This window comes from Ips typographus, linkage group LG5 (genome assembly GCF_016097725.1).
Source record: "Ips typographus isolate SLU linkage group LG5, UJ_Ityp_2.0, whole genome shotgun sequence".
Lineage (NCBI taxonomy): Eukaryota > Metazoa > Arthropoda > Insecta > Coleoptera > Curculionidae > Ips > Ips typographus.
Window position 1 is genome coordinate 5,344,983 of NC_138426.1, and position 22,811 is coordinate 5,367,793.

General features: G+C 36.8%; 1 protein-coding gene and 1 long non-coding RNA gene across 2 annotated transcripts; both read left to right on the top strand.

The window, feature by feature from the left end:
• Nucleotides 1-233: 233 nt before the first annotated feature.
• LOC145729062 (glucose dehydrogenase [FAD, quinone]-like) lies at nucleotides 234-18,566 on the top strand. The gene is made up of 4 exons (XM_081979670.1): nucleotides 234-398; nucleotides 12,082-12,270; nucleotides 15,219-15,555; nucleotides 18,181-18,566. The coding sequence occupies exons 1-4, from the start codon at nucleotides 376-378 to the stop codon at nucleotides 18,388-18,390; spliced, it is 759 nt and encodes a 252-aa protein (XP_081835796.1). The 5' UTR covers nucleotides 234-375; the 3' UTR covers nucleotides 18,391-18,566.
• A 567-nt stretch (nucleotides 18,567-19,133) lies between these two features.
• On the top strand, nucleotides 19,134-21,748 carry LOC145729194 (uncharacterized). Its single transcript, XR_014178298.1, has 3 exons — nucleotides 19,134-20,098; nucleotides 20,438-20,574; nucleotides 20,841-21,748. It is a non-coding gene; the product is annotated as an uncharacterized LOC145729194 (long non-coding RNA).
• Nucleotides 21,749-22,811: the final 1,063 nt, after the last annotated feature.

Consider the following 22,811-nt stretch of genomic DNA (forward strand, 5'->3'; position numbering starts at 1 on the left):
GTAGTATTCCGTCAGGTCCCGGTGATTTATACGGTTCAAACGAATTTATTGCCCATTTTACTTTGTCATAGGTCACCACTTGTGAGGCTACCTTCCAGTCGCTTCTGGAGGCTTTTTTGCAAGTCTCCAGGCCTTCAGTTACTGAAAGTTCCTCTGTGATTGTTGAGCCAGGAAAGTGTACCCTGAAAAGTTCTTCCAAGGTGTCTTTGCCTGACTTTGTGTATTCAAAGTTATAGTGTCATGTGGAACTATTAACACTCCTCAGCTGTTAATGCTCTCTGGCATTGGACCTGCACAAGAACTTGGTAAACACAATATAAAAGTAATTGCTGATTTGCCAGTAGGAAAAAATATGCTAGATCATATTCATGATATATGTTTCATGTACTTCGGTACAGGTTAGTATATTTAAACATACTCGTATTTATTACTTGTCTAATATTTTATACGTACGAATAATAGTATATTACATACTCAGGTGGAAAGTGTTTGATTTCTGTCGAGAAATTAGGTATCTTTAAACTTAACTTTAAATTAGGTGTCTCTAAACAGAGATTACACTTTTCACCATGGTTTGTATACTATTTTATTTTCAACCATTTATCCAAATATTATCAAACTTTTAATAAATCATTCTGTTGAAATATTGATCGGCTAATAGTCTCTAAAAATAAGGTAATATACCATTCAACCATAATAAATGACTGGTGATTTGTTTACAATCTTCACAACGTCATGCTTGTGCAGCCTGCCCGTGCTATTTCCTTTATTCAGGCTGCTGCAATTGCTCCACGTTACACAGAAGGCATACCCAGACTAACCTAGAGATCAGTGATCTCCCCCTAGGGAAGACCCCAGAATACGGTGATTTGTACGTGATTCGAAGCTGAATTTATACCCACACTATGACCCCGATATGCCGATCTTGTTTACATAAGCCCGATATTGGCGGAGTCCGAAGTAAAGCTAGTACGGAACATAGTGTAATAACTATGTTACAATATTTCGAAATTCCCTCGAATCCAATATACAGGGTGTCCTTGAAAGGTACGGAAAAAATGCAACCAAAAGTTTTCAAAGTTTAAATATTACGATATAGCACAACTTAACTCAATCCAAAAGTCGATGGTTTCAGAGATACAGGGTGTCTAAAGTTCAATTTCGTATTAGTTTTTAGGAAATATTTAATTATATTAAATAAATTTGTATTTAAATAATACAATTTGGCACAGATTGACCACGAACGAGCCAAATTAAGCGTCCAATATAGTCCCAACAGACGTAGAATGGCTCATAAGTGTTATTTATGCAGACTATAACAACACTGGAGTGGATCTTTGCTGATCTTGAGACGAAATAATATCTGCAAATTGGCACAGATTGACCACCAACGAGCCAAATTCAGCGTTCAATGTAGTCCCAACAGATGTAGAATGGCTCAAAAGTTACAATTATGCAGTCTAAAACAACACCGGAATCGACCTTTGCCGGTTTTGAGAAGAAAGAACACAATTTGGCACTTATTGACCACGAACAAGCCAAATTCAGCGCCCAATGTGGTCCCAACAGACGTAGAATGGCTCAAAAGTTACAATTATGTAGTCTAAAACAACACCAGAATCGACCTTTGTCGGTTTTGAGAAGAAAGAATACAATTTGTCACAGACTTACCACGAACGAGCCAAATTTAGCATCCAATGCAGTCCCAACAGACGTAGAATGGCTTAAATATTGTTACGGTCTGGGCCTACTATGCTCGATACTTCTTAACGAGCGCTCGCTTCGGGATGAAACCGATGCGCCGCAATATCTGGCCGGGCGCGTATTAAAGTAGGCCACAGTTAGGAAGCGCTACCTGGAAGATTCTTGAATGGTCAAGGCAACCCGCGAAGCGTTTCGCGGTCATTCTAGAACGTGGTTTGCGAATATAAAAGACGCGGTGTCGACAGCAGTAGTAGTGAATTTAGGAACGCGGTAAAGTTTAAATAGCGGAGTAATTGTGGAATTGTAGTAGTGTTTTTAGTAGCTGAATTAATTATTGTACGGAGTGTTTTAAAGTGTTAATAAATTTATTATTTGTTGAGTTAAACTGACTTTGTGTGAACCCACGGGAAAATCGTAACAATTGGTGTCAGAAGTGCGATCAGACGTTAGTGCGACGTGAATTGGAACTAAACTTCGGGTTAAAGACTTGTGTTCAGAACCGGACTAGAGATTTTCGGAACAGTGGTGTGTTAAATTTATTTTATGCCAATAACAAGACGTCAAAGTGCAAACATGGAGGCCCAATTTGCAGCTATTATGGACATGCTTAAACAACATCGACAACAAGACAAGGAAGAACAAGAAAGGATTCGACAACAAGACAAGGAAGAACAAGAAAGGATTCGACAACAAGAAGAAAGAATTCGACAACAAGACAAGGAAGAACAAGAAAGGATTCGACAACAAGAGAAGGAAGAACAAGAAAGGATTCGACAACAAGAGAAGGAAGAACAAGAAAGGATTCGACAACAAGAGAAGGAAGAACAAGAAAGGATTCGACAACAAGAGAAGGAAGAACAAGAAAGAATTCGACAACAACAAGAAAGAATGCTACAACAAGATATAGAAATGCGTCAAGAAGATAGAGAGCGGCAAGAAAAACGTAACGTAGAAATATTGAACGTTCTAGCACGGAACAAGACAGAAATCCAAGAGTATGTAACCCATAGTCTCAAAAAGATGGAGTGTGATGTTGAGGAAAAATTAAATGATGTTCGGGAGGACATTAATAAAATTCAGAATGATGTTGATATAAAGCTACGCGACTTAGAGCAGAAAATTGACAGCAGAGGAGTCAGCTCTACAGTGTTCACCGGAAACGGGCTCAACAAGATCAAGCCTCCCACATACGATGGTCAAACTTCATGGGCAACGTACCAACTCCAATTTGAGGCCGCTGCAAATGCAAATCGATGGAGTAACGAGGAAATGGCTGTAGCACTGGTGGTGGCATTACGAGGACCTGCATTGGAGCTGTTACAGACTCTGCCTATCGCCCAACAAAGCAACTATGACGCATTAGTAGCTGCATTAGAACGACGTTATGGGGATCAGCATAGGAAAGGAGTGTACCAAACACAATTAAAGGCAAGACTGCAGAAAACTGGTGAAAATTTACAAGAGTTTGAGGCCGAAATTCGTCGCCTTGTGCATCTGGCTTACCCAGCCGTCCCGGATGAAATCCAAGAAGAACTTGTAGCACAGTATTTTGTAGATGGGATTCGAGATCTGGAAGTAAAGAAAATGCTGAAGATGTTCAAAGGAAGCAACAGCAGCGAATTACTAGTTCGAGCGCTGGAAGTTCAAGCTGCGTGCAATGACTTAAAGCCAAGGATCAGGGCCGTGACTATTCAAGAGGAGAGAGAACCGCCAGCCGATCATGCTGCTACACCAATGAATAAAATTGAATCAATGTTCGGCCAAATAGTGCAACAAATGGCAGCATTAGCAAATAGCCAGTCCACACAGTTAGAACGGTCACGCCCGATCACTAGAGTGGAGTGTTATCGATGCGGACGTACGGGACACATCAAACGAGATTGTCGAGTAAGGATACCGTCCCGCTCTCCAACGAGGGACGTACAACCATCGAGAAGGGACCAGGAAAACTCCCACTAGTCAACATTACGGGGCGAATGTTGACTAGCGAAGACAAAGCCCCCAGAATTATCTACATCAGAAGCCTGGGTAGATCAATGGGAAGCCTGAACGTAGATGGAAAGGTGGATGCGATGAACGTTACTTTTACTTTGGATACCGGTGCGGCAGTATCTTTGATCCGGTCAAATCTTGTGGATAAAAGTCAAATTAAGCATTTACGAAGAAGTATTCTCCTGCGCACTGTGACTGGAGAATCGGCTAAAGTTTTAGGAGAAATAACAGCCAAGATTTTCCTTGGAAGGATTACGTTTTACCACACTGTGTTAGTAGCGGATATTGAAGATAAATTTATTCTGGGAATGGACCTGATTCGTCAACATGGATTTTCTTTTGATCCCGAGCAAAATATCCTAAGGTTTGGAAGTGAAGAGTTCATCCTGTCAACCAGTCACCGCTGTGAGTCACCCATTAATGTTTTGGCATCTCAGACAGTAAAAATAAGCGGCAATTCCGAGCAAATAATAATTGGAGCAGAATTCTGGGAGCTGTGTTGGACTTGTACGAAACCCGGACCGACCAGGAAGATGCCTCATTGGGAAATCACTTGTAAATGGAGGAAGTGAAGTCCCAATAAGAGTTGCAAACATTTTTTCAGACGACGTCAAAATCAACAAAGGCGAAATTATTGCGGTATTCGAGCCTGTAGTCAAAATAACCAATTGCGATGGGTTACCAGAACAGGAGGAGCAGTTGGGGGAAAACAAGCTCTTAAATGAACTTGAAAAGACCTGGAAACATCTGTCAACACCACAACTGAAGAAGGCTCGGAAACTGATTTTGGACCATGCTAGCATATTTGGAACACCGAACAATATGGGAAAAACTACCATTGTAAAACACCGAATTAACACCGGCAATGCACAACCGATTCGACAACCACCTAGGAGACTACCAATAGCCAAACAACAGGAAGTGCAGGAATTAGTGGACAGGATGCTTGACGACGGAGTTATAGAAGAATCCTGCAGCCCTTGGTCATCACCTGTTGTTCTGGTCACTAAGAAAGATGGATCAAGCAGATTTTGTGTAGATTACCGAAAACTGAATGACGTGACCAAAAAGGACAGCTATCCACTTCCCCGTATCGACGACACACTGACGACTTTGGCAGGATCCTGTTGGTTTTCTACTTTAGATTTGAAGAGTGGGTACTGGCAAGTTGGCATTGAGGAGCAAGATAAGGAGAAGACTGCTTTTTCTGCTGGAAATGGGCTGTACGAATTCAATGTGATGCCCTTCGGACTTTGTAATGCTCCTGCTACGTTTGAAAGACTAATGGAAATTGTGCTTCGTGGCCTTAACTGGAAGACTTGCTTGGTTTATCTGGACGATATCATGGTGATGGGAAAAACTTTTGAAGAACATCTGGACAACTTGCAAGAAGTATTTGCTAGAATAGGTGGTGCCCATCTTCGATTGAACGCCAAAAAGTGTTGGTTCTTCAAAAAGCAAGTCGAATTCCTTGGGCATGTGGTGTCGGTCGACGGAATCCAGACGGACGACAAGAAGATCCAAGCAATTAGAGAATGGCCAGTACCAAAGGATAAACACGAACTCAGAAGCTTTCTAGGACTTGCCACCTACTACAGACGGTTTGTGGAAGGATTTGCCAACATCGCAGCTCCGCTACATCAACTTACTGAGGACAAAACACCCTACTGTTGGAATACCCAATGTGATCAGGCGTTCAGAAGGTTAAAGGCATCACTTTGCTCCAGTCCCATCCTCAGTTATCCACAACCAAAAGGAAAGTTCATTTTAGACACAGATGCCAGTAATTCTGGTATTGGAGCTGTATTGTCTCAAGTCCAAAACGGAGAAGAACATGTCATAGAATACTACAGTAGGAAACTTACCAAAGCAGAACGGAACTACTGTGTAACGAGAAAAGAGCTACTGGCAATAGTAAAATCAGTCGATCACTTTCACAAGTACTTGTACGGACAGGAATTTTTGATAAGGACTGACCATGCGGCACTCAAGTGGCTCCGGAAGGACAAGTAGGCGCTGAATTTGGCTTGTTCGTGGTCAATAAGTGCCAAATTGTGTTCTTTCTTCTCAAACCGGAAGGACAAGTAGCAAGATGGCTTGAAAAACTCCAGCAGTATAATTTCAACATCAAGCATCGACCCGGAAAGCTGCATAATAACGCAGATGCTCTATCAAGAAGACCTTGCGCCGAAGAATGCAAACATTGCCAGAAAGCGGAACAACGTGAAGGTGTTGTGTCCATCAGAATGGTTCAGCTGAAGACCAATGATGAATGGAGTACCGATGAGATTAGGAAGGATCAACTAGAAGACAGCGACATAGGCCCATTGTTGTTGAGAAAGGAACAAAGCGAGCCAAGACCAACATGGCAAGAAATCTCTTGCAAAGGCCTGACGTTCAAAGCACTTTGGGCTCAGTGGGACTCGCTTGTGGTTGAAGGCGGCTTGCTAAAAAGAGCTTGGGAGAGTGCCGATGGAAAAGAGATAAGGAAGCAGCTGGTAGTTCCCAGAGGAAGGGTCGACCACGTACTGGAGGAAATGCACAATGGAAAGACTGGTGCTCATTTGGGAGTAAATAAGACTTTGGACAAAATCCGGCAACGCTTTTATTGGGTGAACTACTGCCAAGACGTGAAATCATGGTGTCGACAATGTTCCATTTGTGCAGCTAGCCACGGACCACAGACGAGATCCCGGGGACCTATGAAGCAGTACAACGTAGGATTGCCGTTCGAACGTTTAGCCATAGACGTTGCTGGGCCTTTTCCGGAGACCAACAGAGGCAACAAGTACATTCTTGTTGCCATGGATTACTTTAGCAAATGGCCTGAGGTGTTTGCGATTCCAAATCAAGAAGCCAGCACAGTCGCTGATATTCTCGTCGAAAATGTCTTCAGTAGATTTGGTGTGCCGTTGGAGTTACACTCTGATCAGGGACGAAACTTTGAGTCCAAGCTTTTTCAGAGGCTCTGTGACCTGCTAGGCATTAGGAAGACCCGAACAACGCCGCTTCATCCTCAGTCGGATGGAATGGTCGAGAGATTTAATAAGACCATAGAGCAACATCTCTCAAAGGTTGTTGATCAGCATCAGAAAGATTGGGACCAGCATATTCCGCTCTTCTTGATGGCTTATAGAGCAGCAGTCCACAACTCAACGGGACAGTCACCATCTAAAGTTCTGTTTGGTCGAGAACTTCGACTTCCATGTGATGTGGTGTTCGGATCTCCAACAGGCCAAAGCACGAACATTGAGAACTACGTTGACGAGTTGCAAAACAGATTACTGAACATCCATGATCTGGTCAGGGAAAGTTTGAATCTAACTAGCGACAAGATGAAAGCTCGTTATGATCTGAGGGCCAATTCGGGAGGGTTCCAGAAGGATGATAAAGTTTGGTTGTTTAACCCTCAGAGGAAGAAAGGCAAATCACCGAAATTAACACCTGTTTGGGAGGGACCGTACAATGTGGTAAAAAGGTTAAACGACGTCGTGTACAGAGTCCAACGCAGCCCCAAAGGCAAGATGAAAATTGTCCATCTGGACAGACTCAAGAAATACCAGGGATTAGATGAAGCGGATCGGGACGATCAGCTTTAAGAGGGGGGCAGTGTTACGGTCTGGGCCTACTATGCTCGATACTTCTTAACGAGCGCTCGCTTCGGGATGAAACCGATGCGCCGCAATATCTAGCCGGGCGCGTATTAAAGTAGGCCACAGTTAGGAAGCGCTACCTGGAAGATTCTTGAATGGTCAAGGCAACCCGCGAAGCGTTTCGCGGTCATTCTAGAACGTGGTTTGCGAATATAAAAGACGCGGTGTCGACAGCAGTAGTAGTGAATTTAGGAACGCGGTAAAGTTTAAATAGCGGAGTAAATGTGGAATTGTAGTAGTGTTTTTAGTAGCTGAATTATTTATTGTACGGAGTGTTTTAAAGTGTTAATAAATTTATTAATTGTTGAGTTAAACTGACTTTGTGTGAACCCACGGGAAAATCGTAACAATATTATAATTTTAATAATTAAATATTACAATTTTAATAATTGGTGTATTGTCACCAAATTCGGCTAAGAGGGGTGTTGTGGTGTGAAAAATTGAAATCTGCTCTCATTTCCCTTGCAAAATGTAGAGAGTGCCACCTATAGTAGAAGGCAATATATCGGCCGATGCACGTCATTGACATTTAACGCGCCTCGTTATCAGATGTTTAGTTTTTTCATTAAAACACGAACATTACATAAATTTTGTTTTTATTTACTTCTTATATAGAAGTTGACGCAGTTTTTTAACAGATAATTTTGAATAACAATATTAGTCAATATTGAGTTTTTTTTTGTCTCTCTCTGTAAACAGTTTTTAGTCAAGTCATCAACAACAAAAACAAAAACAGGAAACGGTCACCTAGCAATCTGACAACAACGTACACAACTCGTTAAACGTCGAGATCGAGAAGGTCACGTGTGTGTCAGAATTGCGTTCAGTTAATAAGCGCGTGTTAGAAAGAGAGCGCTACAGGTCGCAACTAATCGCTAAGCCATACGAATGCATCGCTCCCATTAGTGCCCTGGACCATACGACACCTTGTATAGTTGGATTTTCACCTTTTGAGAATGACGTCATCTTTTCACATCTTTGTTTCTCGCATATCAAACATATGAAATAAACAATTTTAGCAAAAAAGGCACGTTGTTACTTTTGTCATCCTGTCAAATTAAAAACGTTGACATTTACTGTCACTTTGATATAAACAAATATCAAAGATATAAAAATGCTGCGCTACAATGAGCAAGCCTGCTGCTAATTCGAAATGTGCTGCTTTTTTTGGAGTGGAAAAGAAACAGTTTCCAGATTATGTCATCCCAATTGATAATTCCAATGTGTATGATAGAGCATCACAGGCTTTAAAAGTGAGTACTGCTACCCTATGCCGAGTGAAAAAGGCTGGAATTCCAGCTGACGACTCATATTTTACCAACATTTCTAAGAAAATGTCGGTCAGTAAAACCAAAATAACCGCTTTTATGAAAAACAAAGAAGTTGGTAATGTTGGTATGCCAAATTAGTATTTTCGCTTTATTGTGCACAGCACAATAACACAACACAAAATCAATGAACATTAATAATATATTATGTTATTAGGAGTGGAAGAGATCTTTCAGTGAGTGCAAGCACACCTATTCACTGAATGAATGATGAACTGGAACTCTCATGATCGTGATTTTCAAGGCACTTGATCATCAGTCACTTCTGAACACACTAATTTTTCAAAGCATTTGTAGGTTAAAACTTGTGATCTAATTCCAGACATGCGTGTTTTTTCACCTGCATGACGTCATTCTCAAAGGGTAAAAATTTGACTATACCTGTATTTTCACGTTTTATCCAAAAAAAGAACAACTCGTGCTTTTAATTAAAAACGAAACTGATTAAACTGAAACTGATTAAAACGTCAAAATAACCTGACATTTTAATTGAACCATCAAACTGACAATGGCTGGTAGTAGGGTGTTATAAAACTCATATTTTTATTCGATCTTCGTCTAATGAAATGAGATAAGCGCTGTGACGCAACAGTCAAAAGTCGCTGAACAGAGTTTACTTGCTTGATACTGTTAACTTCATGTTGTATCTTATTACTTTCACAGTTCTCTCCAACTACACTATAACTAATCTCGTTTGAAAAAATGAAATGAAAGAAATCGAAAATGACATGAAGAGAAAAAGAAAATAAAAGAAATCACTTTTAGTAAACCTACAAATTAGCATAATAATAAAAATCTACCTAACAAATTGTAATTAATTTTTTTCTTTGTTTATTGGGTCTTCTGTCTCACACAAAAAAAGGTTTGTTGGGAAAATGGAATTTCGCACTATTTTCAACTAAGTTGAAAATAACATTAACCTAGTCGTCCCAACACAAGACCACTGACTTAGGCTCGATCTTGTTACCTAAAAACGCTGACGTTTCGGTGGAAAATCTACCACCGTCTTCAGAGAATCTAAAAAAGAAAGAACACAACTGCAGAACACAGAAAACAACAACTTAATAAATATTAAACCTGATAATGTTCAATATGGAACTCTGAGAAGGGTTTTGTCAATAAAAATTGACATAAATTTTGACTTTTGTCATTCCAATAGGAAAGGTTATCTATTGTTGTAGTGAAGGTGGGTTTTATAATGAAAACAAAATTACAAGAAATTTCAGTTTCGTTTGATATGACCAAGTGTTATCTCCTCCTCTAGAATATTTAACCAAGTTTGGTCAATATTAATAGAGGATGTAGCAACACAGGAGTCATGGTTTAATCTAATATATGCACTTTCTTTTATTTTACGTCTTTTTGAAAAAGTTTCTTTGTCTATGATACTACATTCATTCCATTTGACTCTATGATCATTATCAAACGCGTGTTGGCATATATTAGATTTGTGAAAGTCGCCAGTTCTTAAATAATTTTGGTGTTCTTTAATACGTTTTTTTAAAGGTCTGGAGGTTTCACCAATATAAAATTGATTGCATTCGCAAGGAATTTTATATATCACGTTTCTTGTAGATTCATTTTCATTGTGAGGTTTTGTTTTAGTTAAGTGTGATCTTAATGTGTTTTGAGTTCTAAATATTGTTCTGATGTTATATTTTTTAGCTATTCGTTTGATTTTGTCAGAAATACCTGGAATGTAAGGAATAAAAAGGTTAGTAAAAGGTAAAATTTGATTTTGATTTCCAGATTGTTTTGATAATGATCATAGAGTCAAATGGAATGAATGTAGTATCATAGACAAAGAAACTTTTTCAAAAAGACGTAAAATAAAAGAAAGTGCATATATTAGATTAAACCATGACTCCTGTGTTGCTACATCCTCTATTAATATTGACCAAACTTGGTTAAATATTCTAGAGGAGGAGATAACACTTGGTCATATCAAACGAAACTGAAATTTCTTGTAATTTTGTTTTCATTATAAAACCCACCTTCACTACAACAATAGATAACCTTTCCTATTGGAATGACAAAAGTCAAAATTTATGTCAATTTTTATTGACAAAACCCTTCTCAGAGTTCCATATTGAACATTATCAGGTTTAATATTTATTAAGTTGTTGTTTTCTGTGTTCTGCCGCTGTGTTCTTTCTTTTTTAGATTCTCTGAAGACGGTGGTAGATTTTCCACCGAAACGTCAGCGTTTTTAGGTAACAAGATCGAGCCTAAGTCAGTGGTCTTGTGTTGGGACGACTAGGTTAATGTTATTTTCAACTTAGTTGAAAATAGTGCGAAATTCCATTTTCCCAACAAACCTTTTTTTGTGTGAGACAGAAGACCCAATAAACAAAGAAAAAAATGAGTAACTCGTCTCAACAAACATATAGAACATATCTCCAAATTGTAATTAAGTATTGATGTCATTGGTTCACCACAATCAATCTAACTTAATCTTTGTAAGTAATAGCTATCATTGCATGCTCGTTTAATAATATACTATTGTTACGGTTTGGGCCTACTATGCTCGATACTTCTGAACGAGCACTCGATGCGGGATGAAATCGATACGCCGCAATATCTGGCCGGGCGCGTGTTAAAGTAGGCCACAGTTAGGAAGCGGCACACCTGGAAGAATGACGGATGTTCGACGCAAATCGCGAAGAGTTTTGCGGTTATTCTAGAACATGGTTTGCGAATATAAAAAGAAGCTGTCTCGACGGCGGGAGTAGTGAATTTGGGAACGCGGTAAAGTTTAAATAGTGGAATAATTGTGGAATTGTAGTAGTGTTTTTGGTAGCTGAATTAATTATGGTACAGAGTGTTTTGAAGTGTAAATAAATTTATTAATTGTTGAGTTAAATTGACTTTGCGTAAACCCACGGGAAAACCGTAACACTATCATTAGCTTTTTTCCGTTATCTACCTGTGTAAGTAGTTAAATGCAGTAGTTATGTAATTTTGTCATATCCGTTTATGGATTTATAAGAAAAAAGTTAATAAAAAATATGTTGTTGCTGTTTTTGCTTGAACTGATTGATTGACTTCTATTTACTTATAAGTTTAATTCCAAAATTTTAATTGTGGAATAATTTTCTTAACAAATATCATTCGAGTTTATATTTTTAGCATATTTTTTTTCTTGCCTTCTCCAACTTTCTTTTTGATCCAAAAGATAACTATTCTAAAAAAAGTTATAAAAATTATGTAAAATCTAGTCTTATGCTTACAACCAATAACAGGTACGAGTATTTTCTCCATTAGATTTTTACTAGAAAACACCAGAACTCTGAACTGCTAATATGAATAAAACCTTTTGAATTTCACGTGGTAGGTTACTCATCGAGTGTTTGAATATAAAATTATTGTCTTGTCTTCAAGTAAATAATTCTGATATATTTTAGAACGAATCATGTCCACTACAACTATACACTGGCAACGCAGTTTGAGATGTGGACAAAAAATAAAAGGCCCTTAACCTCTGGCTTTGGAACTCATGTGGTGTCTTATTTCGATTTAGATGGAGATGAACGTCCAGACGTTGAAATTTTTACTGAGACTGCAAGTTCACTTTTTGGGACGGTTCTCAACAGGTAACAGAATTAAAATATGTCTTTAAGAATCCAAAGAAAAGAAAACAAAACTATATACATGGTGCCCAAAAGCACCCTGGACAAAGGAGATCAGTGAGTTCGGTGCTTTAGTCGAGCTACGGTGCATCTTTTATATTCGTCACTGATCTCATTATGCTAACCTTGCTGACTATGCTGGTTACTTTGGGTGTGCACCGTAACTACACGGGTGTGATACTATCAAAGATCTTTACTATTACTATTCTATAAGCAAAAACAAAACAAATATTTCTGAAACAATAGGTACTTAGATTGTATTTGGAATCAAGTAAGTAATAGCTAATAGCTTCAGACAGATACTGTCATGTAATAAAACACACATTTTTATTTAATCTTTGTCTAATGAAATGAGATAATGGATCTGGCTTAGCAGTCAAAAGTCAATTAAGAAAGTGTTTTTCTTTAATCACACTTCAAGACACAGTATTCCACTTGTAGTAAGCCTACCTTCAGGAAGCTTACAACATCTAGGTGCCAATTAAAAGATTTTACCACATAAACGGGCCATTGCTCACTAGTAGTTGTTCTACTGATCGAGAGGCTAAACCATCTTTCACCAAAATATACTAAAAACATTTGTTTCACAAAATGTTTGTTTGGATAAATGGAGTTCTAAATTATAGCAATGGTAGTCAAAGTGTAGTGATTGAAAACTTCTAAAGAAAAAAAATCTATTAGAATACCTTTCATTGAACTCAAAAGCAAACATTTTTTAAAACCACCCCTAATTTTGATAAAGGAACATTGCTTGCTGGAGTGGCGTTGCCAGGTCTCAGACGATGAGTGGACTGTATATTAAAGTAGTTTTGATTTAAGTAAAAATGGGGCGATGTTCAGAACAAGAAGGAGTACTCAACTTGACAACTTCGGAACTCCGTGTGGTTGGGGGCGTCCTCGCTGTTTCTGGCTGGAGGTTTGGAATGCTGCGAACACGTCTTGGCAATCAAGAAACCACGCGATGCATGGGTTGGTGTCCAAATATGGTTTACAAAACAATGTGAAAACTTTGAATCCGTAATGTAAACCCTCGATACGAACGCAGTACGTCGCGTCGTGTTGTCTTATTTCCTTACGACGAAAAAAGTACGCCTTACTACGCCTATGCATTTTATGCGGGTACAAAATTTATGTGTATGTTTAAGTTATACTATAAATTATGTTATAAATTAGTATACTGTCCATTACCAAACAGGTTTTAAATGTATCAAACAGGTTTATTTCTATATGGTAGCCATATAGAAATAAACGGAGATAGCGGACGGACAGCTCAGTAGTGAAGTAGTGAATAGTTTTGAAAAGGAGTACAAAGTTTGTTGAATTTATTAAAAGTTTCACTTATCTAAAAGAACGTCGTAAAGTGTAACATTTGGTGTCGAGAAGTGGGATAAGTGAGTGAAGAATTGTGCTGTACGTGAATGATGAATACTAGTTTGACCGATTACGACGCAATGATAAAGAACGACGGCGAAAGGAAAAACAAGAGAAAGAATAACGACAACACACGGAAAAACAAGAAGATCAAGAACGGCGACGACTTGAAAAAGAGGAACGAGAGAGACGATATCAGGAGGGAAGAAAATTCAAGAGGAAGAACTACGACGAACGAAAACAAAAAAAGAAAAAGATCGACTACAAAAGAAAAACAACAGTGCCATCATAGCCAGTGTTATCTGCTGAGTTGCAGGAGATTATCAGTGCTAGTTGTGGAAGGGACTTCATAAATTCTTTTGAATGGACGATCTTTTGCATTCTCAGCCATGAACCGGAGTGCGCCTTGTTGCACCACTACAAAATGATTCTCCTTGCTTCACTGTGAGCAAGGCCTATTCCCGGTTCTTAGTTGGTAAAAGCCACCTCTGACGCTTGCTTTGTAAGTTCATTCTTGGAGGATGTGGTTAGCTCCAGTCCACTCTTATTAAGAACAGGGTCCTGTAACTTAGCGTTCTAGCTGCCGTGCCTGAAAGGTCGGATGTCATCATCAGATACTTGGCGGTATGCCGCCAAGACCCTGATAGAATAATGTAGCCGGTAAGTGGCCAACCTCGCCTCTTTCTTCGCTGGCCTGTCTTTGTATTGAAGGCTGCTCTGGCGACTTTTATTGTGCCAGATTAACGCACCGTAGGTCAGCATGGGGCATGATACTATATTGAATTATTTTGTCATTTATGAAGCAAATCATAAGTTGTTATACATCACTAAAATCAGAATAAAACGTACTATTTGGTGGGCTAAAAATCCAATATGGCGCCCATAAGAAAAAAGAAAGTTGATGATGACTGACCAAAAACGAAACGTCGTGTGGCAAATTTGAAAACATCATCGAATAGCTAGGAAAAAGTGGCAATAAAAAGATGCTTTTAGTTTTGGGATATCTCTTCAAATAAGATTAGAAATAAATAAAAACAAAAAGTCAAATTTTCCGTTTTTTTCGGATATCTTCGGAAGTACTCGGAAAATCGAAATTTTTAGAACAGCATTTGGTTGAGCTTTAAATTGCGCAACTTTGTCCCAATTTAAACTTTCTCGTATCTCTTATGGTTTCTGAGATCCCAATGGTGAGGGTCGAATTTGAATTACCCTGTATAGCTTTTTTCTGAAACATTTTTCTAGTTAAGTAATGGTACAGACGCAAAAAAATTAAATTAAACCGATGCAGCATGTTAAACTCGAATGTCTAGGAATCTCCTACATAAACTGTATACTAGTACATATTTATGTAATTCGATATACATATTTGTTTTAAAAAATCGTTGGCTGAGATGAGACCTGTTCACTGTTATCTGAATAAACCCACACATAAAAAATAGCTTACAGGTTATACTCAAAACCTGAACGAAATTTTCTGTTAAAATGTATAAACATCGAACCTCCTCTATATTAGGCCAATTTACTGATATATATTTTTTCAGAGCCGCTCCTCAATATATGAAGGAATTCGAAGACTTTGACTCGTTGACAGACTTTGTAGTCCCTGTAATGTTGCTCCACCCAAAGTCTGTTGGGGAAGTTACTTTGGCGTCCAACGATCCAAGAGATTTTCCTCAAATTAATCCTAATTACCTTTCTGAAGAAGCGGATGTTGAAACTATATACCAAGGAATTCAAATAGCTTTGAAGCTTAACCATACTGTGGCATACCAAAATTATACTGCCAGGTTAAAGTTGATGGATGTACCTGAATGTGATGATTATGAAGTTTTGTCCAAAAAGTGGTGGGATTGTGCAATAAGACATTTATCAACAACTGTATGTATGATTTCTAGATTATTTCGTATTTCAAGCTTTTTAATGAACATTACATTTTCAATTATTTTGAGTTTATGACTCAGTTAAGAAGTTTACGCTTTAGTTTTAAATTTGATTTTCATTTGCCACTGACAGATTTCCCGTTTTTAGGTGTGCGATTATCGTAATCGTAATTGATAACATTTTAAATAGATGTCACGTTGTCACCAGCTTATCTAAACTCGTCGAATATAGACTTCTACCTAATTAGTTATGCCTCTCGGTGTCCTTCATGAATTAAAATTATTTGTTTAAGTTGCTGAGGATTTGCAACTAGTCCCTAATATCTAAGTTAAGCTTCATCTGTCAAATACATTCTAATCTCAAAAGAGAAACAAAAATATTCTGTTCTGTGTGTTTACAGGTATTGCGAGAGATTAGCACACTATTATACAATTATTATTTCCCGATTTACAACATCTCTAGGGAGTGGCAGTACCAACTCAATGTAGAAATCAATTCATTTCCATAGGCATTCGGTTGAACTTTTTCCTTACTGGTTCGATGATGATAGAACAGAAAGACCGTGATAGTGTACTGTGTGCCTTATTAAAGTTATTGTGATGTTTCATATGAGGAATCACTGCTTACAATAGACAGAGATGTATGTCTTGCATTTGCATTTAATTCAATGCATGAATTCTACAAAGATGTGACGAAATTTATTGAGGAAAATTAGAGATCTGCCCTTAGATGAAAGTAGCAAACCATATTTAACAGACCAGCCAACTCCTGGAGGATTTTGAACACATCGTCAACTTTAACAATAAGCCATGTTGAATATGCTACAGGACCTTAATCGCATAGCTGTTATACTTAGCTAAGTTAAATGTCTTTAAGTGACTAGGTCCCCGGTTTGCAATAATGGTTAATTATAACACTCAAATGTAACGATTTTGGCACTTAGTTGAATAGAAGTGACTAGTGTCACACTGATGAAAGTGATGAACAAACCTAATTCACAAACATTTCAGAATGCCTTGAATGTAACCCACAACTTACCAACCTACAGGAAGAACTGAATGCTGAATCTTATCTATCAGTCAGATTATCTGTCAGTTGAACGGTTTTCTAATGGCCAGTTTAGATTTAACACACCGTATTATAGCACATTCTTTTATAAAGCACACACGTATTATAGCACATTATTTTTTAGACAGTGTGTCCATAAAGTATGGAATAAATTCGATTACAATTCAGGGAATTTTCTATCAGAAAAATAAGAAAAAGCACTAAATATACAGGGTTTCAAAATTTAAATATGATCTTCGAGTTGACATTTTCAAATAAAAAACCCTATTTTTCATTGCAATCATGGATTCTACGTAAAGTTCTGGGTATTTTTCATGTAGCATATCCTATGTCGACATTCAGCTGTTTTAGAGAAAATAACAGTTGAAAAATATAACATGTTTTATTGAAAATAGTGTTTAATAACGAAAAACAATAATTATTTAGTTAATTAAATAACTGAAACCCTTATTGTGCTTGGCATTATCCCAAACGATCGATAAATTCACGCTGGAACCTTTTTATGGTTTCTTGACTAATGTTAGGACACTCTCTTCTAAAACAAAAGAAATCCCAAGGATTGAAATCAGGAGGAGGATCCACGGCTTCCAATTCGTCTGTTGGAAAATGCTACTTCGTTAAGATATTGTCTAACTTGTGTGGGGGTGGATCATCCTGCTGTAATGAGGTAACTAGGGATATCATAGTCGCGGGAAACTTGACGAATGCTAATATTTCTAGGATTCTAGGAAGTCTAGGATTTTCTTCTACAGATAATAAAAAATAATAAAATTGGACTTATTATCTACAGAATTATTGACTGGTTTATTGACCTTTCTGGATATTTGTTATTAAATAAAATACACCCCTCATGTTGAGTTCGCACTCTATCGCTATACTGTATATCTAATTTTTTACTCAAAAAATGCGCATTTAGAAATGATAACATACCTGTCCGAGCATTTTTCTGAAAAATAACTCCCTAAATTTTAATAGAATCTATTCCATACTTTATGGACACACGGTATACATACATACAATATGATGGTTAAGAATTACTCAAGTGCAATTCGAGACACCTTGTATGTTAGTGTAAACTAGACTGTAGAAGTTCATCAAAAGAATTCTGATTCATTGGCATGTTTGATTTTAATATTTTTAATTTCTAGCCCTGCACCTTAGTTAGTTGTTTACTTAACTAGTTGTCTTGGAAAACTGGAGGAATTTCATAATGAATATTTAAACCCAATTTTCCGGAAAACAAAACCAAGTTTTCCAATAGACTTTTGAAGTTCGAATTACGAAATTAAAACTAGGATGTAAAAAGCAAAAAAAACAACTGAAAACAGTTTTTTTATGAAAAGCCACAATAGGTTGAAACGAACAATCTTAATACTTAAACGCACAAACAAAGTTAAAACCCACGCTGTATGCCACCCGTTAGAAAGAAAAAGATTCAAATAGCGTCTTGTTTAAATATTGTTATAACCAAGTATTTAGGTAACAAAATAGGAAATAACCATATTTCTTGTGCCTACTGCTAATTTGTTGTGAGCTGTTAATTTTTGTTTCTAGGTTTTCCATCCGATTGGAACAACCCGTATGGGAACTGACCGATCTAATTCCGTAGTCGACTCCAATCTGAAAGTGCATGGTATACAAAGACTACGAGTAGTCGATGCTAGTGTTATGCCTTCCCACATTTCTGGACATACAAATGCAGCTACAGTAATGATTGCTGAAAAAGCTGCTGACTTAATAAAAAATGATTATAGCATTGATTAATCATAATTCTTTAAATAGACATTAAAATTTTACAGTAGAAATTAATATTAAATTGTTTACAGTTGCTACGATTGGTACATTGCGTCGGTTTTTGACGCTTTGTTATAAACTGTTTATCGTGTTTGTTTCAAAAATATTTAAATTTAAATTTATTAAAAAAATTGGAGCGATTGGAATTCAATTTGTCTCAATTACCCAGCAGTTTATGATAAAAACATATAAAAAGCAAAACATATTAAAAATGTTTCCGTTTATGTATATAAGTTGCTCGTCCCTACAGTTATAAACGCTGTTTTCAAGTGGTCTGAAATTTTGAAACGTCAGCTTTAGCCTTAACAAAAGCGGACATTATTCTATTGTACAATTTAAAAATAAAAAACGTTGGGTGCCGAAGTTTGTTTACAAGAGTTCAAGACGAACCTACATTCAAGAATAATTGCTTAGCGAATCAGAATTGAGGAAGCAAAACCAATATAATTTTTACTTACTGGCAATAATATTTACATATTATATTATATTCACTCCTGAAAAATACAGCCAGTAGAAAGATGAGTTCTGTCTGATAAACAAGACATTCTGAAATTTGAAGCAATTTTATAGCATCCAACTGGGGAATTAAATTGCTTGCTAATCAAGAGAGGTAATGTAATTGACAAATCATTCAGGTTATTGATACAACTAAAAAAATCTTGCTGTTCTTCAGCGGTGCCATTGAAAATACATAAGATATCATCCACATATCTTTTAAAGAAAATAATCATTTTAAAATAGTGGTAAAAACTAAGTGTCCGTTCTAAATTTGCCGTAAAAGTTTGGGTTAAAAGCCGTGAAAGGCAGGACCCATTGCAAATCCCTTAGTTTGGGCATAATATCTGTTGTTAAATTGGGAAAAATTACGAGCAAGAACCAAAGCTACTAGAGTCATCAAATCCTCCACATGGAAAGGCGCAATGTTTTCACCAGGGATGGACGGCATCATTTAAGTAACGTCAAAAATTATTTTTTCGATGACTTTGAAAGTGAAAGAAAGTGGTTATTCGCCGCTAGTGCGCAGAAAGTGAATCATTTTCTGCTCTAGAGCGTTTTCGATTTCTACTACTCACCAACTTTTTCGGCGTTTATATAACAACGCTTGACATACCTGTTTGAAACAAACACATTCCGTCAAAGTGATTTATCGGTGACAATGACAGGCCCACTAATCTCATATAGGCAATGTGAAGCCTTGTTTTGGATTCTTTCGAGACCCAGGGGGAGCTACTGTATTGTTTTTACCTGTAGATGGTTTTGTGGTTAAGCAAAACAAAATGAAATGGATGTAAACAACTTTTGACAAATTCAAATTTTTTTAGACAAGTCTATTTATTAAAATATTGATATTACGGTTGAAGTTTTTAATTTATAGCTGTGATATATACTCTTAGCTAATTCGTGCGCGGTGTTTTTATAGTGTTTTCTTTCGTTTGTGCAATTTTTGCACAATAGGTTTTTTTAGTTTCCTTTTTAGCTTTTGGCTGGGTTTTACAAAGAATTTTGTCACTATGGGCAAGGCGTGATGTACCATAAAGGGGTGCAGCCCTTCAAAACATTCCCGACGATTTCGTTTTCCTAACCCGGAAAAAGACAGTGTTACTTTTTCACTGTGGAAACAATTTTTAGGACGATTATTTATTTTACTTCTTTGTTCTAATATGGAAATTTATAGCAGGTAAGTTCTCAAGTAAAGTTCATTTTTATTCGTTATAATGTTAAGGTAGTAAGAGGATTACTATTACTATAGGTTTTCAAGGAGGCAAAGAGAAAATAAGTTTAATGATTTGTAGAACTCAACATAGCTCCTTAGTATATGACGCTTATTTTGGTAAGTATAGTGGAAAACTAATGTATTCTTTTGCATAAAGTGGGTTTAAACAGCACTATGACTCACTGACTAATAAATGTATCTGTTTTAATACCCAGTTTTGCACTATACCTAGGTACTACTAATAGTAGTACTTAATAGAAATAAGGTACAGTAGATAAAAATGAAACTGAAATGTATTTTCAGGTATTATGTGTGTGAAAAGCACTTTTTGCCTGAAGACTTTAACCCATATAACAGACGCATGCTAAGAAAGGGAGTGATTTCTTCAAGGTTCTTACCAAGTCCTTGCCAGCAAGTACCAAAGGACCCAGATTCCCCAAGTAATTTTATTCAAATAAAAATATACCTATACAGTGATGTCGCGCATGTTAGTATTAGTATTTTTTTTTTAATTGAGGTTTTGTTTCCTGAAAAAACTTCTGATAGCATGTTGGGCATATCCATTTAAAATCTAATAAAAAAATGTGGAAATTGAGTGAGTGCTCTTTCGTTGCACTTACCTAACACCTCCACTGTGTGAAAATGTGAAGATGGACTTATAGGTATACTTTTCGTTCTTGTAATATTTGAAATGTTTGTTTCACAGAATCTCTTGAAATCCCCTCCATTGACTATGAAAAATTAAAGAACTTACCAGATCAAAGACCATCAACTTCTGGTAAATATGAATACATATAATTATTTGGTATAGTTTGTTTTTTTCAAAAGTTTAGCTATATCATATCCCGCGTCACCACATTACGTTTGAATGAACTGATTTGATATATCTATAATTATTAGGCACGTATTCACCAAAAAAACGAGCAAAAATGAACAGGACCAAACATTTGTTTGACATGCACAAACCAAATCAAATTACATACGCTCTTTAATCCTCAAATCCTCATACAGGTATCTGTGCATATCCAGTAGAATAATATTTATAAACCTGTTAAGTATTCCTAGATTTATATATATATATTTTTTTAAGTAACTTTTCACAAAGTAATCTATCAACAGGCAATTCTAATCAAGATGTGCTTCCAACTTCCTCCATCTTTTCCAAGAATGAATCCCTGTCTTCTGGTAAGTTTCACGTTTTAAAGAAGCAAAATAAAAAATAAAAAACCAAAAAAAACCAACCAAAAAAAAACAAAAACCAAAAAAAACCATATCTGAAACATTCTTAAAGACCTTTGAGGTACACCTATGGGTATACAATGGTTGATATTTGCATGTGCATGTTATTTATAATAGTAATGTTTTATGTATAAAGTGTAGCTTTATGATCTATTCTTAACTATAGTCTTAAGGTCTTGGGTTTTGCACCAACTTACTAACCAAAACTTATTATTTTTGTAGAGTATGTGTTTTGTATGTTCATTTCCTTAAAATATATATAATATATTTTGCATACACTGGACTTTGTTTTATTTACCTATTTCTTGAAAAAAAACCATGAAAGAAAGACTTAATTTAATTCAAAAAGCCCGCCAATACCAGTTTATGCAAGTCTACCAACAGATGGCGCTTTTAAAAATCTGTCATGACAATAGAGACGTAAAAATGACATCTGACGACCATCAAATGTGAACATGTGGCGACCCCTGTGACTCGGAAGAATTCATACATACAGTGCTTCACCTTATTAACACGGAGATTAACATCTATCTAGTGTGTTAATCTATGGACAATGAGTTCGAGCGACGAAAATGATGTGAGTTGTTCTTGTACTCCACCCCAAAGCAGTCGTCGAAAAAATATCGTTTATATTTCGAGCCGAAAATACTATTGCCGCTTTTACATGATTGCAGCGTTCGGCTTTGCCTCAAGCTGCAATTTTCATGTGCAAGCGGCAAATATGTACTTTCCGCCCTTAATATAGAATATACTATTTCGACACGTCGAAAAATGCGTCGATGTTGCGGTTTTTTTGACACTTAAATGTCGAATAATGTCAATTTTTATTATTAAATAAAAGATACTATATCATTATTTTCTTTATTAAATTTTGTCCTATAATTAGTCAATTATTCAAGGCTTAGCAACGATTTAAACCTTTTTTTATTCACTAGTTTTTTAAATCACTCTGAATGACATTCGCCTATTTACAGATGTAAACAAACTAAGTAAGGCCGCATTCGTTTTCACGCTCCACGGAGCGAGCAGAGCTTTTTCGACGTCACAATGACGTAATTTGACAGTTGGTCAAATTATGTTTTTGCCAAATTATGTCATCGTGACGTCAAAAACGCTCTGCTCGCTCCATGGAGCGTGAAAACGAATGCGACCTAAATGTCACATCTACGGGGCGCGGTGCAAATTTAATAGAACTGTGATTTTAGTTTTTTTTAATATAAGAAGTCGAAATTTAATAAAATATTGTATAAAACATGTGACTTAAACCGGTTTATTCACTCGAAGAACTTTTCGTGAATAAAAAATAGTTTGTCACTTGCTGTATAAATAACTATTATAGATAATTAAGATTATAAGACATTAATACATAAATCACCAAATACATAACAAATAAAATAACACCCGTTCTAGTATAATATTGTTACGGTTTGGGCCTACT